The 16,400-nt window shown below is 45.5% G+C and overlaps 1 protein-coding gene across 4 annotated transcripts in view; it reads right to left on the reverse strand.

Annotated features, from left to right (window-relative positions):
- Positions 1 to 11,663, reverse strand: part of ILKAP (ILK associated serine/threonine phosphatase) — a 33,101-nt gene extending 21,438 nt beyond the window's left edge. The window contains exons 1-4 of one of the 4 annotated variants that reach the window (XM_063713192.1): positions 11,407 to 11,618; positions 2,932 to 2,997; positions 2,782 to 2,829; positions 2,401 to 2,457 (exon numbers count right to left, since the gene is read on the reverse strand). In XM_063713192.1, coding sequence (XP_063569262.1) covers positions 2,401 to 2,457; positions 2,782 to 2,829; positions 2,932 to 2,997; positions 11,407 to 11,461 — 226 coding nt within the window. In that variant the 5' untranslated portion in view covers positions 11,462 to 11,618. Of the gene's footprint in view, positions 1 to 2,400; positions 2,458 to 2,781; positions 2,830 to 2,931; positions 2,998 to 11,406 lie in introns of all 4 variants that reach the window. The other 3 variants (XM_063713193.1, XM_002813045.5, XM_024243554.3) reach the window with 3 other exon arrangements.
- Positions 11,664 to 16,400: the final 4,737 nt, after the last annotated feature.

Genomic DNA, 16,400 nt, shown 5'->3' on the forward strand with positions numbered 1-16,400 from the left:
CCACTGCACTCCAGCCTAGGCGACAGAGCAAGGCTCCATCTCAAAAAAAAAAAGAAAAAGGCCAGGCGTGGCGGCTCATGCCTGTAATCCCAGCACTTTGGGAGGCAGAGGCAGGCGGATCATGAGGTCAAGAGATTGAGACCATCCTGGCCAACATGGTGAAACCCCGTCTCTACTAAAAATACAAAAATTAGCTGGGTGTGGTGGCATGTGCCTGTAGTCCCAGCTACTCGGGAAGCTTAGACAGGAACTTGAACCCGGGATGTAGAGGTTGCAGTGAGCCGAGATCACAACACTGCACTCCAGCCTGCCAACAGAGTGAGACTGTCTTAAAATAAAAAAAAAAAGAAAAAAGAAGAAAAGAAAAATAATAAAATTTCAAAACAAAGACATCTTACAGCTTTGTTACTGACTTCTAAGCAAATTACACTGTAGTCTGAGAATGTAGTCTGTACAAGAAACAGATTATTGAGGCTTATTTTATAGCTTAGTACGTAATCAACTTTTGTAAATGGTTCCTGCCCGCTTAAGAATGTGTTATCGGGCCGGGCAAGGTAGCTCACACCTGTAATCCCAGCACTTTGGGAGGCCGAGGCAGGCGGATCACGAGGTCGGGAGATGGAAACGATCCTGGCTAACATGGTGAAACCCCATCTCTACTAAAAATACAAAAAAATTGGCCAGGCATGGTGGCGGGCGCCTGTAGTCCCAGCTACTTGGGAGGCTGAGGCAGCAGAATGGCATGAACCTGGGAGGCAGAGCTTGCAGTGAGCTGAGATCGCGCCACTGCACTCCAGCCTGGGTAACAGAGCGAGACTCAGTCTCAAAAAAGGAAAAAAGAAAAACAACGTGTTATCAGCTGGGTGCAGTGGCTCACGCCTGTAATCTCAGCACTTTGGGAGGCTGAGGCGGACAGATCACAAGGTCAAGAGTTCAAGACCAGCCTGGCCAATATGGTAAAACCCTGTCTCTACTAAAAATACAAAAATTAGCCAGGCATGGTGGCACACACCTGTAGTCCCAGCTACTCAGGAGGCTGAGGCAGGAGAATCGCTTAAACCCGGGAGGTGGAGGTAGCAGTGAGCCAAGATTGCGCCACTGCACTCCAGCCTGGGTGAGTGTGAGACTCCGTCTCAAGAAAAAAAAAATGTGTTAACTTCTCAAGAAATCTAAAACACTAGACCCAAGATTATATATCCAAAAAATTAAGCTTGTTAATAGTGTTATGTAAATCTTCTAAATTTTTACTACTTTGCCTTTTGTCCTGTAGATAACTAAGAGACAGCTATGCTGTATCTTCATTTCTTCTATTAAATCCCTTAACAGCCTTCTTTGAACATATTAACTTTCCTTTTTTTTTGGAGACAGAATCTCGCTCTGTCACCCAAGCTGGAGTGCAATGGCGTGATCTCAGCTCACTGCAACCTCTGCCTCCCGGGTTCAAGTGACTCTCCTGCCTCAGCCCCCTGAGTAGCCGGGACTACAGGCACGTGCCACCACGCCTGGCTAATTTTTGTATTTTTAGTAGAGACAGGGTTTCGCCATGTTGCCCAGGCTGGTCTTGAACTCCTGACCTCAAGTGATCTACCCGCCTTGGCTTCCCAAAGTGCTGGGATTATAGGCGTGAGCCACCGTGCCCAGCCAGAACATATTAACTTTCATTACAACTAAGGGTACTATCTTTATTGGGAAGGTTTCAGGCTACAAATGTGAGTGTGAGGATGCTGCAATTTTTTGGTATGGGTCTATAGCCCTGAAGATTGAGAATTCTTATGTAAGATGACTGTAGTACTTTTTCTAAAATATAGAAAACATACCTGCATACGAAATGGGATTACCTGCATTCCCCACTGCCCCCACACCATCTATCTCCCAACCTCTCCTAACCCTCACCTTCCCCAACCAGAGGAGCTCTACCTAAGAAGTTCTCATGAGACAGAATCATACCTTTGCCGCAATGGCAACAGGAATCTGCTCTATTCTTCCCTTCTACTTAATTAGGATGTGAAAAGGAACATTTTCAGGAGGAGGTAGAGCCAATGCTACTAGCCTTGATACATTTGAGTCAAGCACTCTGTTTACCAAGGCAAATCAGAATGAACTCTGAATTTTTAAAAAATGTTAATAACAAAGTTAAGAGTAAATTAGTGAACTCTTCATTCTTAAAGGCAGTTCCAACAATCTGAACCTCAAGAAGTTAATATCACCAGAAAGTGATACAGTATTATCTTATCTTTGTGCTTCCAATTAATGTGCCTGTTTATAGTTTTCGTAAACCTTATGCTGTATTATGACTTAATGTCATCCAAAATCCTGTTAAAACCTATACATAAATTTCACATAAGAGTAAAATACTACGTATGATTTCCATCAGCACCTTGGATTTTTCCTACCACTTACCCGAATCGCCACTGCTAGCGGGTGGGAGATCATCAAAAAGCAAAGGTCCCCCTGATCCTGAAACACAGCAGAACACTTTGTGAGCCCACAAAAAATATGTAAGGCTTAAGTTTCAGAATCCATCCCACCAGGACACCTATGTAGGTTACTGAAATAAACTCAAAACTTTTGCGTCAATCCAGTGGCAACTCATACTGCAGTGAGTAATATCTTGAACCTATTTTAAAGTCCTATTATTTCAAAGGAAATAAAAATCTGCCTTAAAAAGTTAAATTGTACTTCAGGTAGTAAAATAAATACTCAAATGAACCAGAGAAAACTGCTCCACATTTCCTCGCAGTACTTCTCAGGGCTAGTGACTAGCAGATTTTTCTGCCTTACCTGATGCCATGGATTCAAAACTTAAAGACAGTCCAACACCTAAAACATCTGTGTGTTGAAAATGGGGGAAAGGGAAAAAGATTGAGACAACTACAATCCCAGGATGAGTAGAGACGTTGACACACACCTGGGAGAGCCTGAAGACTGTACCTGAGTCAGTACTGCTGGCCGGAGGGAGGTCATCAAAGAGCAGGGGTCCTTTCTGAGCTTCTTTCCCTAAAACACAGAAAACCTGTTTAGAGAGCATATGGTCATCACCCAGGACAGATTTTCAAAGAGGAAGATCATGCGGTCTCCCCTGCTTTGAGACAAGTTTGCTATTACATTCTAATTTTCTCCTTTCTGTTGGGCAAATTTTTAAAAAATATTTTCTTAACAGCTTTTTTAATATGGACATCTGTTTCCAACAGTTACAGTCAACATAAAAGCAATGATTGATGCCCTAACAGGCATTCTCAGGGCCACTGAATATTTTGAGGAAAACAAGTATTTTCTTGATAATTTCATTATTGAAAGCATGAAACATTTAAAAGTCTTTCTTTAAAATAGAATCCTGGGAAGAAAAAAAACTGATTCTAGACCAGGAAAACAATACTTGAGACTTCAAAAGATAGACATTCAGAAATTTGGGGCGGGGGGGAGGAGGGGCCTTCAAAGACCTACAGGTTTATAAAAATCCTATTTCAGTAACATTCTGCAAGGGAAGAAAATCTGTTGGAACCTGGTGTCCCTAGCCCCAGCACAGTGCCTGATTCAATAAATAGCTATGGAGAAAATAAGGAGTTTCAGGTAACCAAAGACAGCCTCAGGAGAAAGTCAGGAAACTCTTTTAACAAAAAATGTGAAGATCTACACTCCAAAAATATGTCTTAAATGTTTTATGCCCAATTATCTTTTTTCACATAAAATTTAACCACCATTCCTTATTATCCAGCTTTTTCCTGAAATTCTGTTTAAGCTATTAGATATCTGAACTGGCACACAAGAATCCAAGTTGAAAGTATACACATTCACCTCCTGCAAAGTTCAACACACCAACCAAACACACCAGCTTTATCCCACCTCTTGTTCCTCAGAGTTCAAGTATAACAATGTGCTCATTTAGGCCAGGCGCAGTGGCTCATGCCTATAAACCCAACACTTCGGTAGGCTGAGGTGGGAGGATTGCTTGAGTCCTGGAGTTCGAGACCAGCCTGGACAACATGGCAAAAAAATGTCTACGAAAAAAATACAAAAATTAGCCAGGTGTGGTGGCAGGCGCCTGTAGTCCAAGCTACTCAGTAGGCTGAGGTGGGAGGATCACCTGAGCCCAGGGAGGCCAAGGCTGCAGTGAGCCATGATTGGGCCACTGCACTCCAGCCTAGGCAACACAGTGAGACCCTGTCTCAAAAAAAAAAAGTACTCACTTAAAAACCAATTCGCTTTTTTTGTTGTTGTTGAGACTGAGTCTCACTCTGTTGCCCAGGCTGGAGTGCAGTAATGTGATCTTGGCTCACTGCCTCCACCTCCTGGGTTCAAGCTATTCTCCTGCCCCAGCCTCCTGAGTAGCTGAGATTACAGGCGCACACCACCATGCCCAAATAATTTTTGTATTTTTAGTAGAGACATGGTCTCACCATATTGACCAGGCTAGTCTTGAACTCCTGACCTCAAGTGTTCTGCCTGCCTCAGCCTCCCAAAGTGCTGGGATTACAGGTGTAAGCCACCATGCCTGGTCTAATTTTTGTATTTTTAGTAGAGACGGGGTTTCACCATGTTGGCCAGGTTGGTCTCAAACTCCCGGCCTCAAGTGGTCCAGCCGCCTCAGCCTCCCAAAGTGCTGGGATTACAGGTGTGAGCTACTGTGCCAGGCCAAACACCAATTCACCTAAACAAATAAATTTATATCCCCCAAGAGGGTCATCCCTATCATCTTTTTGCCTCCATTTAGAAATGAGCTGGGGATACTTTCTTCTTTTAAAAACAAAAGCTTTAATTAAAAATGTATAAACTTAAGGGAATGAAATTTCTCCCGGGGTCTTTGGGTCAGAAGTACCTAAAATACACAAGAAATTCCTGAGTTAACAAAAAATAACTATTTTGCTTTATATTCCTAATACAAATGGGAAAATGTATTCTAATCCTTCAGGATGACACTAAACAAATTAAAGAATTGCAAATACTTTCACTTTTCTTACAAGTGACATAAAGACTCTATTAGAAGTATGCAAGAAGCAGAAGAAAGCCATTAAAAAGTATTGAGTATGGCCAGGTGTGGTGGCTCACACCTATAATCCCAGCACTTTGGGAGGCCAAGGTCAGGACTGAGGTCAGCAGTTCGAGATGAGCCTGACCAACATGGTGAAACCCTGTCTCTCCAGAAATACAAAAATTAGCTAGGCAGGGTGGCGGGTGCCTGTAGCCCCAGCTACTTGGGAGGCTGAAGCAGGAAAACAGCTTGAACCTGGGAGGCGGAGGCTGCAGTGAGCTGAGATAGCGCCACTGCACTCCAGCCTGGGGGACAAAACCAGACTCTGTCCCCACCACCCAAAAAAAGTATTTAGGATAACCATTACTCAATGTATTAATCCACTTACAAGAATTCCTAATATCCCGAAGTAGGTCACTTTTGCCCAAACATTGGGTCTAACAATCACAACGTCCATTCTCCGGACAGACTCAAAAACCACATGAGATGATCCAGACAATCACGCTGCATTCAGTGGTGTCACAGAGCCAGATGTCTTAGGACAAGGGAGGGAACATTTACAGGTAACAGCCCAACCTGAAGAGCAAACAACCCTTCCGCTTGTACCAGGTCATATTTTAATTTTTGAATTAACTTGCCCATCTAAACCAGGTCTTTCCACTGCCACTGTACAAGGGAGAAAGTCTTCTTTTACCCAGGTAATAAATATATTTTCAGTTCTTGCAAGCATTCCTCACAATGCAACTTACAGCTTAGTATTAATACTAGCCTGGCCCCCTCTCCTTTGGCTACAATTCAGTCAGATGGTGCCCCAAACTGAGCCCCATCCCCAGGGAACTGCCTATCACCTTCTTTCTCACTGTGGAATACTATGAGAGGTATTTCAATTAAACACAATGAGACCATCTTACATTTTGCTGGCCACAACTGGGAATGGCTTCTAAAAATGATAATACTGCCTGCCTGTCAGGCACTATTCTAAGAGCTCCATACATCTTCTCATTTAATTCTTATGAGATAGGTACTATTATTATTTACCGATGAAAAAACTGAGGCACTGAGGTCAATTACCTGTTCAAGATCACAGAGCCAGCAAGGAGTGGAGTGGGGATTCAAAACCATGCAGTCCATGCTCTTAGTGAGGTACTATGCTGCCTCCATACATTGGCACCCTTCCAGAAACTTCACAAACATCAACTCATTTTACCCTTACAACAATCCTATGATGATAATCCTGAGATTTTATAAAATCTCTGCTTTTGCATCATCAAAAGGATCTAACTTAGAAGTCTGTATGTGGATTCTTAAAAAAAAAAAAACTATAGGTCATAGATACATAAGGAAACTACTGATTAGTCAAAACCTTAGATGCTTTTTTTTTTTTTAAATTGAGACAAGAGTATCGCTCTGTGAGCCAGGTTGGAGTGCAGTGGTGTGATCACAGCTCACTGCAGCCTTAACCTTCTGGGCTCAAGCAATCCTCCCTCATCAGACTCCCGAGTAGCTGAAACTACAGGCATACACCACCATGCCCAGCTAATTTTTTAACTTTTTGTAGAGATGGGGTCTCACTATGTTGCCCAGGTTGGTCACGAACTACTGTACCCAAGCAATCTTCCTGCCTCAGCATCCCAAGGTGCTAGGATTACAGGTGTGACCCACTGCTCCAGGCCCTTACATTCTATTTTGAATAAACTGAAATTCAAAGCATTGGGGGCTGCAATCATTGGACAAAGTGTGACCCTGACCTAAAAATCTGGAAGAGGCCCCTCCCCCAATCTTAAAAATATTAGAACCCTAATAAGAATACAAGACTAAAAATGTTCATTAATCATAGTTAATCTCACCTAGAACTTTTTTTTTCCCCCCAGTTATCTATATTCTGGAGCTAAGTCTACCGGAAGTTATATACTATGCTGAGAAAAATACCCTTGGGCTGATCATATTCAGGTTAAAGGTTGCTGTATCCAATAAAGTTAAAAAAGGATGTTAAAATATTTTGCCTAAATTGTTTTTTATACCTCAATTTTTTCAACTATAAAATAAATCCAGGTGTTTTCCAAACACCACACAGGTATTATCAGAAAAAAGGGGGGACAGGTTCCACCACATCCCCCAACCACAGTATGAGTTTAGTGTATCCTTTCCACTTTCCTTAATGCTCACGTACATGGACTCATGCATTTTAATTTGTAGAAGACAGAGTCATACTCTACACAATACTCCACATATATCGTTCACATAACCCATCAAGGCATGCTCCAGGCCAACACACCTGAGTCTAATTCTTTCTCTCCAACAGCCACACATGGGAAGCATCTCCACTCATTCGACCAGATCCTTACTGATGGGTTCAAGCTTTTCCCAGTTCTTCATATGATAAGTGACGCCACAATCAACAACCTGATACATGTATTCCTGCTTAATCTGCTAGACTGCTCATCAAAGGATATTAGTTTAAATCTGACAGAAGCCAAAATTTCTAGTGGGTTTTATTTTTTCCTATTAATTCTGTGAGCCTTTCTTATACCCTTAGTAATGTATATTGCAATTATTTTCTCGGTTTGTCTTTTGCCTTTATAGTATCATTTGTCCTGCAGAAATTTTAAATTTTTACATAGTCAAATTCACTTTTTTATGACTTTTTTCTTGTTCAACCCTGTAGTTTTACAATCTGTTTTCCTCTAATACCTTAACCTTTATTTTATGTTCAAATATTCATTTTTTTTTTTTAATTGTAGAGACGGGGTCGCACGAAGTTGTGCCAGGCTCTTCTCAAATTCCTGGCCTCAAACCATCCTCCTGCCTTGTTCCCCCAAAGTGCTGGGATTACAAGTATGAGCCATCGAGCCCAGCCTCCAATTTATTAAAATTATTTTTAAGATGGTGTGGCCATCAAATATTTTATTTCGTCCTCAACAACTGACCATCAATTTTTAAAGTACTAGTGTAGCAACCAAATAAGTAAAAGAACCACCCTATAAAAGTGAATCCAAGTTACTGGCAAAGCAATTTTAAACCATGACACCTTCAACTGACATACATGGATTGTCAATATAAGCTGCCAATCTTAAAGACATCAAGTCGGCACTTTTATGGGTATGACATAGAAAAGTTCCATTTCTGCCTGATATGAACAAACACTTCTTTTTTTTAGGTAAAATATATACATCTTTCCTTAAAAAAACTTGATTCATTCAGCAATTAAAACTTTTAAGGGCTTGGATGAAAACTACTAATTTAGCAAAATACCTGAAATATTTAGTGCATTCTATGTATTTTTCTAGATTATAAACATTTAAGAGGTTTAGGGGTGGGAACATTAGATGCAACGTTTAAAACAAAAATAAAAAGATCTAAACAAAATATTAATACATTTGATGTGATATAAGCAGTGTAGTATTCTCCCTTTGGACACCCAGTGCTTTCCCATAATTCATTTAAGACTGCATTTTTCCACTTTTAAACAATTGTTAATGGCTCAGCCAGGCACAGTGGCTTACGACTGTAATCCCAGCACTCTGGGAGGGCCAAGGTGGGCAGAACACTTGAGCCCCAGGAGTTCAAGAGCAGCCTGGGCAACATGGCAAAGTCTTGTCTCTACAAAACATACAAAAATTAGCTAGCTGTGGTGGTGCGCACCTGTAGTCCCAGCTACCAAGGAGGCTGAGGTGGAAGAATCACCTGTGCACACGGAGGTCGAGACTGCAGTGAGCTGTGTTTGTGTCACTGCACTCCAGCCTGGTCAACACAATGAGGCTGTCTCAAAAACAATAACCCTGGCTAACATCTATAAAACACTACACATTCTACCCCACACTATGCGCAGCACCAGACATACTGTACTAATTTGTACAGTAACAGTGGGAAGTGTCACCCCTTTTTACAGATGTAGGAATAGCCACAGAAGGCAGAGTAAGTGAAGAGCTGGATTCTAAACCAAATAGTCTGGTTACACCTCCTGAACAACTTTTCTTGCGCTCTGTGAAAATAACGAGGTCTTTTATTGTTCACTGCATTAGAGATTTGTGGTATCCACATACCATGTGTGAGAGTCATGATGCACAGTTTAGACTCATTACTCCATTCACTTTAGCAATCAATATGATTTATTCAAAGTATGGTTGTTTTTTTTTTTAATCACAGTATTTTCACAAGCATGTGAAACCAGATTCTGTTCTTGTACAAACGATTTTAACCTGTCAAATCTCATCTTGTTGGTTGTAGCTAACAGCCTGCAATGATAACTATGGATCCCAATTGTCACTCATTTTAGTACTTATCCCTCTCAGCTTCCAATCGTCTACAAATTCTGAGATCTTCTTCGTTTTAAAGCTATTTTTAAAAATACACTCAGCCAAGCAGGACCTGTTGACAATGTCAGTGCCCTCCTGGCAGATGGGGAGCAGTTGACCAATCCATTTTCAGGGGGGCCAGCAGTTTAAACACCATGCACCCCCTCTGCCACCCTTTCAGCTCAGTCAAGGTTGGAAACTGAGTTTGGAAAAAACGGCAACAGGATGTACCTTTCCCACTGTATCTGGCAAAAGGCTGCTAAGGTGCCAACTTATGAGATTCTGAGTTGCCTGGTTTTTTGTCAGTCAAGGGAGCCTACTCCTGAGCAGAACCTAATTGCAGGTAAAAAGCAAATGGAGATTTTAAGACTCATAGGTTTACACGCACACTGGTGAATCCAAATGCTGCCCCAAATATATTCAGATAGAAATTATACTCCACTGACAGAGAAAAAAGACTGCTACACAAAGCCAATTTTTACTCACAGCTAAAACCGTGGTTATTTTGAAAATGAATGGCTGAGTCAAGTTCAAAGACTCCAGGACCAGTTACTGAGATGCTCTGTACCATCAGAACGGTCAGTGGGGGCAGGGCGCGGTGGCTCACACCTGTAATCCCAGCACTTAGAGAGGCTGAGGCGGGCGGATCACCTGAGGTCAGGAGTTCAAGACCAGCCTACCCATCATGGTGAAACCCCGTCTCTACTAAAAATATAAAAATTAGCTGGGTGTGGTGGTCGGCGCCTGTAATCTCAGCTAGTAGGGAGGCCGAGGCAGGAGAATTGTTTGAACCCGGAGGTTGCAGTGAGCTGAGATCTCGCCATTGCACTCCAGCGGGGGCGACAAGAGCCAGACTCCGTCTCAAAAAGTAAAATAAAATAAAATGTTTTCTTGCCCAGAATTACTGCAAATCACAAGCCTGCTCATCCTTGGAAGCTCAATTCAAACACTGCCTCCTTCCCCAGTCTCTCGGTGCGCGACAGTCCCTTCTCAAGAGGTCCTAAGCATTTCCCACAGTCATTAACTTTTGCCAGTTTTAATTACCGTAATTAGTACCCTTCAGAAAGCAGCTCTTAGAAAGCGAAGGCTGGGCCTTACTCACCTCCGTCTGCCCTACAACAGCAGCTCCCAAACCACTAGTCTTCAGGCCCCGCTGGGTTGGCCTGGGGATTTAGTAACAGATTCGGAAACCCCACTCTCAGGGATTTGGATTTATTGGGGCTGAGGTGGGCCTGGAAATCTGAATGTCTTAAGTTTTCCAGGTTTTCTGACCGCAAGTTAAATTTGGTAATAAGGTCCTAAACTACAACATCAAGCTGGAAGTCTTGCAATATGAAATATTCACGCGTTTTGACAAATGAAACCCGGAGACTGTAACCCACAGGACGCAGGGATCAACACAGGCCCTGTTTCACGCTGCTAGGATGCTGAGCTCAAACCACAGCCCACAGGGACTCCCACTGGCAGGGGCCAGGGCTTAGCAGATGAGCGGACCCCTCAACTTTAAGGAAAGGGGGAACTTCCCGTGGACCAGGAAAAAAAAAACACTATCGTTAATTATCACAAAATCATAGGATGACAGAGGAGGCATCCTGTCTCCCAGGCTTCAAAAACACGAAGGATTAAGATAGTGATTAATTCAATCTCCTGTGCAAATAAAAATGCCAAGCCCCTGAACTCGCACCGGCCCGGAACGCGGCCGTTCCACAGTCCGCGGGTGAAGTGCGGCCCGGAAGCCGCGGGCGGGCGACACGCAAGGCAGCCCGGGCCGCGGGTGGAATCGGGGCGCAGGGGCCCGCGGGGCCGCCGGGCGTTCAGAGCTGGTCCCTCGGGTCGGCCCACGCGGTGGCGCCGGCGCCTTTCACCGCCACGCAGAGGGGCCGTGGCCACGACGGCGCGGCCCTTTCCTTCCTGCGTAGCGAAAATGGCGGAGCGGCCTCTCCAAGCTCCGCGAGCGACCGGGCCTCCGACAGGGCCGCCAGTGGGCCGGCCGGGACCTGGCCAGGCAGGAGCAGGCCCCGTGCAGCCCGCGCCGCCCGCCGCCTCCCAGCGCGGGCGCCGCCTCAGCCGCCCCGGGCCTCAGGCCGCCCCCATTCCGCCTCCTCTCCTTTCCCTGGCCGGCCCCGCGACAACGCCGCTTACCGGCAGCCGGGCGCGGCGAGCGCTCGGGCTCCGGCAGGTCCCCGAAGAGGTCCATGGCGGAGGCTGGGCGGCGGCGGCAGCAGCGGCAGACGCTCAGCCCGCGAGCAGCGGCCGGGCTCCACACCCCGGGCGGGCGGCAGCAGCGGGCGAGCGACGGGCAGGGGCGGCCGGCGCCGTCAGTCACCTGCAGTGAGAGCCCCGGACGCCACCAATCGGCGCGCGGCGTGGCCCGGCCGCCCCAGAAGGCTGCGCGCGGGCAGGGCGGGGCGGCTGGAGCTGCGGGGCGGAGGGAGGGGGCGGTGCGGTGCGCATGCGCATGGGCCGTTCCCGCGCCCCGACTGCGAGCTGGGCGGGCGGCGCCGCTTGGGCCCCGCGGTGTTTCCCGCCTTGGCGAACCCCGGACCTCTCCTGCTTTTCCTTGGCAGGGGGTGTCCGATTTCTGTCAAGTTTCGTTGAGTTCCTGTCCAAGAAGCCCTGTCCAGAGAGAAACGTCTGAGCTGAAGGGCAGCCCTTGATGCCTGGGAAGGCTTTCTGGAGCTCTTGCCATCTCTTCGGCTCGTCCTTTCACCACGGCGTGCCTGGTTTCTGGCCTGTTTTAGAAACTGATAAACCGAGGCTTGGATGGAGCGGCCCTGGGCGTCAGGACGGAAACCTCAAAAGATGCCGGAGGGAAAGGAGGCATTCCCTGACCTGTCTGCACCCACTGGTCTCTGTGGGGAGCGGAGAAGAGGGGCTCCTCCTTGATGGTGTCCCCCTCCATGCCTGTAAAGAGAAAGGCGGCCACTGACATCGGGGAGCTGGCCTGGTTCTGCAGCCAGGACTTGGGGTTGGTCTGGCACAAACAGCTAGGCCTGGGTGTTCTCTTTGAATGTGAACAATTTCATAAAACACCAACATCAGGCCATGATACAGATCAAGAGAAAAAACCAGACCACTGTATAATCAAGTCTGAACACAGACAAAACAGGAACACTGTCCAAGCCGCAAAAGTGACCACATTCCCCTCGTCTTGGCCAATAAGAGTGATTGCTGCTTCTTTACCATTACATGTTTAGCCTTTGTCTCGTCCTCCTGCCGTCTAGATAAGCTTCGTCAAGATATCCAATCATGGAATCCTCCTCTTCCTGACATCCAATCCGGAGCAAAGGCCCGTTTCCATAAATGTTTCCCCAAATCAACTAACACAAACCCAAATCTTACACGTCCGTTCCAACACCGTTTACCCAAGTTCCCCAGGTTATGTGGTCTCCCTCCATGCAAAGAGTTCAGCCCAGTTCATTCCGGGGCAGATGTGTTTCTGGCGCTCTCTGGCTGTAGGACGTGGAGGGAGCCCAACAAGGCTTCATGCCTCTCATCTGCGTGGCTTCTCACTAGCAAGCATTTGAGATCTTCATGCTGCCTCCTCCATTACAGCAGAAACACTCACAATGCTTGTAACAGTTAAAGAAAGAGGAAAGGAACACAAAACACGGCTCAACATTAAAAGACAGGTTTATTCTCTGAAATAAACCTGAGAGGGGATTCTGGCCAATTTCGATCAGGAGTACTCTCTCTTACAGACTAAGCATTCTCTCTTACAGACTAAGGATATTTAAGGGTTTTGGAAGTGGGGGAACGTTTATTGCAGAGTTGGAATGTCTCTGGTCGGAGGGGAGGCTATTGGAGGGGAGGCTATTTCAGGGTTAGCGTGTTTCTGGTTGAAGAGGGGTTTATCTTAGGGTTGGAATATTTCTGGTTATGCTGACATTAGCTATTAGGCTGATGTTTTGGGTAGGATTTAGGTGGTTTTTTAATCAAAGGGAACTTAGGAAGGTGGTGTTTGTCCAAGATGGCAATGCTCCTGCTCTGTCAATCCAGTCTCTATAGTTATGAAAAGGACGACGGGCAGCACATTTTTTCTGGCTACTTCCTGCTGGGGGAGTGAGCAGAGAGTTCTTTGGTTTCAGAATGATTGCAGGAGTAATGCTGTCTGTAGATGTTTTTGGGTAATTTTTGTCTGTGAGATGGCCATGATCCTTCTGGTTAAAAATCTTTGAAAAAGGTGGCAGGCGCGGTGGCTCACGCCTGTAATCCCAGCACTTTGGGAGGCCAAGGCGGGTGGGTCATGAGGTCAGGAGATCGAGACCATCCTGGCTAACATGGTGAAACCCCGTCTCTACTAAAAATACAAAAAAAAATAGCCGGGCATGGTGGCAGGCGCCTGTAGTCCCAGCTACTTGGGAGGCTGAGGCAGGAGAATGGCGTGAACCCGGGAGGCGGAGCTTGCAGTGAGCCCAGATCTCCCCACTGCACTCCAGCCTGGGCGACTGAGCAAGACTCCGTCTCAAAAAAAAAAAAAAAAAAAAAAAAAAATCTTTGAAAAAGGTTAATTAAGCAGGGTAAGAACATTATTCCTAGGCATATTTTTAGGAGAGGGCCCAGGAATGGGATGACCCATATTAGGACTTTGTTTTTAAACCAAGAATTTATTTGGTTGTCTTGTTATTCTCTTAGCTTTTTGGCCCTTTCTTTAAGTTCTTGAGCAGCGTCTCTTACTAGGCCCGATTGGTTGAGATAGAAGCAACATTTTTTGCCCAATGAGAGGCAGAGGTCCCGTCTTTCAGTTGTTAGAACATCTAATGCCCGTCTATTTTGGAGGACTACTCCAGCTAAGGAGTCTAGTTGGTCTTGGACTCTTATAAGGCTTTGGGCCATATGTTCTAATGAACTCTGTAGTTCTGTTGAAAGAGCTTTCAAGTATGTTAAGCAGGTGGCGAATCCGCCTGCTCCCAACCCAAGCCCAGAGGTTATACCTAAGGCAGCCATTAAAGGAATGACGTGGATGGCCCTCCTCTTCCTAACATATTGGATGGATGGAACGGGTAAAGATTGATTAGGAGGAACTAGTCCAATGGAGGGAGAAAGATAAACTAGGGTACAGGTTCTGGTCTGGTTGATGGGGAGACAAAGATATATGTGTTGAGGCCACACAAAAAGAACAAGCCTTTATTGTAAATACAAACAGAGATATGGACAGAAAATAAGTGAATTAAAGATGAGGTGTTTGTTCTTTCCTGTGGTTCATTACTCCAGGTGGACAAGGAGGAGGCCTGGGAGACGCCTACTATACTAGAGGTATAGGAAGAGTTATTTTTTACAGACTTAATGCGGCCGGATGTTGCACTATTGACATGGAGCCAAGGAAAAAGGTAGGCACTAGGAGCAGCACAGGTTAGGCCGGAGGCATTGGCTGAGGGAAAGGCTGTCAAACGAGCCAGCTGCAGAAATGCTCCATTCGGTTCAGGTGATACTTGGTAGTTCGCCTGGTTAGTTTGATGGTCAGAGGGGTGTTTAACAATGATAGTGTGGTTGCATAGGTTAGATGTTAAGGACCCTACAGGGAAATTTCCCTCCGAGGCTGAAAAGCAAATTGAGGCTCGTTGTAAGAGGAGGGGTGTGTTTAGTTATGGGCCCTTCAATGGGAGGGCCATGGGGCTTAAGGCACTGTAGGGAGTTACCAAAGTTTTGAAATAATTTGTTGGCCTGATTGGCCCTGGAAGTGGGATAATCACCGACTAGAGTGTCAGCTCTTTCAAAAAAGGAAGCTCCTTTTTGGAGTTTATAAATTAGAGTTGTGTTTCCTGTTAAAAGGTTATGAAGGAATGTAGGAAGGGCTGTGTAAGCTAAGGAAGACAGTGATAAACACACCCAGCATTCCAGAGCAAAGGAAGGGTTAGCTTGCCGCAGGAGAGACTGTGTAAGGTTTATAGAGCGTTCTAGTTTGAGAGCAGTGAGGAGTGGTTGTATTGATGAGGTTGATGTGATTAGGGAATTTATATTGAAAGAAACAAGCAAAAAGAGAAAAAAATTATTTGGGTAGGAGTAAAGTCCTGGAAAGTTCCTTGAAGCCATAGGTCCCATAGAGCAGTAACGAGCTGATCAGGATGTATAATGGGAGCTTTGTAAGGGTACCACTGAAGGTCTGTAACAAGGTTAGTTAGGAAGTGATGAAAGTTTGGGAGAGAAAGAGACATAAGTGGCTTATGTGGATTTCTCCTCCTTTTCCTCAGGGATTCGGGTGAGGCGAAGGGAAGTGGGTCCTGGGAGACACAAGAGAAGGCTGAAGGGGTTTTAGACTTGGTTGTTTGGGTATGTGGTGAAGGGAAGTCTGTTTTCTTGAGAGAAGTACAATGAAACCAGCTGGGGAGTCCCTGGAGTTTTGGTGCTGTGGGTGTGGTAGGGATGATCTGGTAAGGTCCCTTCCATTTAGGTGTGAAGTGGGAATTGGGGGTAGGACTGGGGTCTTTTACCAGAACCCAGTCTCCTGGCTGTAGGAAGGGATTAAAGGAGTCGGCGATGGGTTGTGGCAGGTATTTGTCAGCATATTCCCAAATGAAATGGCAGATGGTATGTACAAGAGGGGAAATGAGAGGGGCTGGTGGAGGTGGGGCTTGACCCTGAGGTGGAGCAGAAGGGGTAAATGGTCTCCCATACATGAGTTCAAAGGTGCTGAGCATTAGAGATTTACATTGGAGCACGTGAATTTTTAGAAGGGCTAAAGGCAAAAGTGTAACCCAGTCTTTATGTGTTTGGTGTGAGTACCTGGTGAGGGTGTTTTTGTAGAATGCCATTCATTTCTTCAGCCTTTCCTGAAGATTGAGGTCGAGAGGGGAGGTGCAACTTCCAGGTGATTTGTAGGGCTTTTGCAAGTGTTTGAATAATTTGAGAGATGAATTCAGGGCCATTATCAGATTGAAAAGAAAGAGGTACCCCGAACCTGAGGATGATTTCTGTTATTAATTTGGACAGTAGGAGCTCGTTTGTTGGTTGTGGGAAAGGCCTCGACCCATCCCAAAAGGTATCAACCACAACTAAAAGAAATCGAACTCTTTTTACTGGGGACATGTGGGTAAAACCAATTTGCCAGTCCTGTTCTGGAAGGTGTCCCTTGGCTTGATGGGTTAGGAAAGAAGAGGGTCTAGTGTTGAAGTGGGGTGAAGCTTTTTTGCAAATAG

The sequence above is a fragment of the Pongo abelii genome, chromosome 11, assembly GCF_028885655.2.
Source record: "Pongo abelii isolate AG06213 chromosome 11, NHGRI_mPonAbe1-v2.0_pri, whole genome shotgun sequence".
NCBI lineage: Eukaryota > Metazoa > Chordata > Mammalia > Primates > Hominidae > Pongo > Pongo abelii.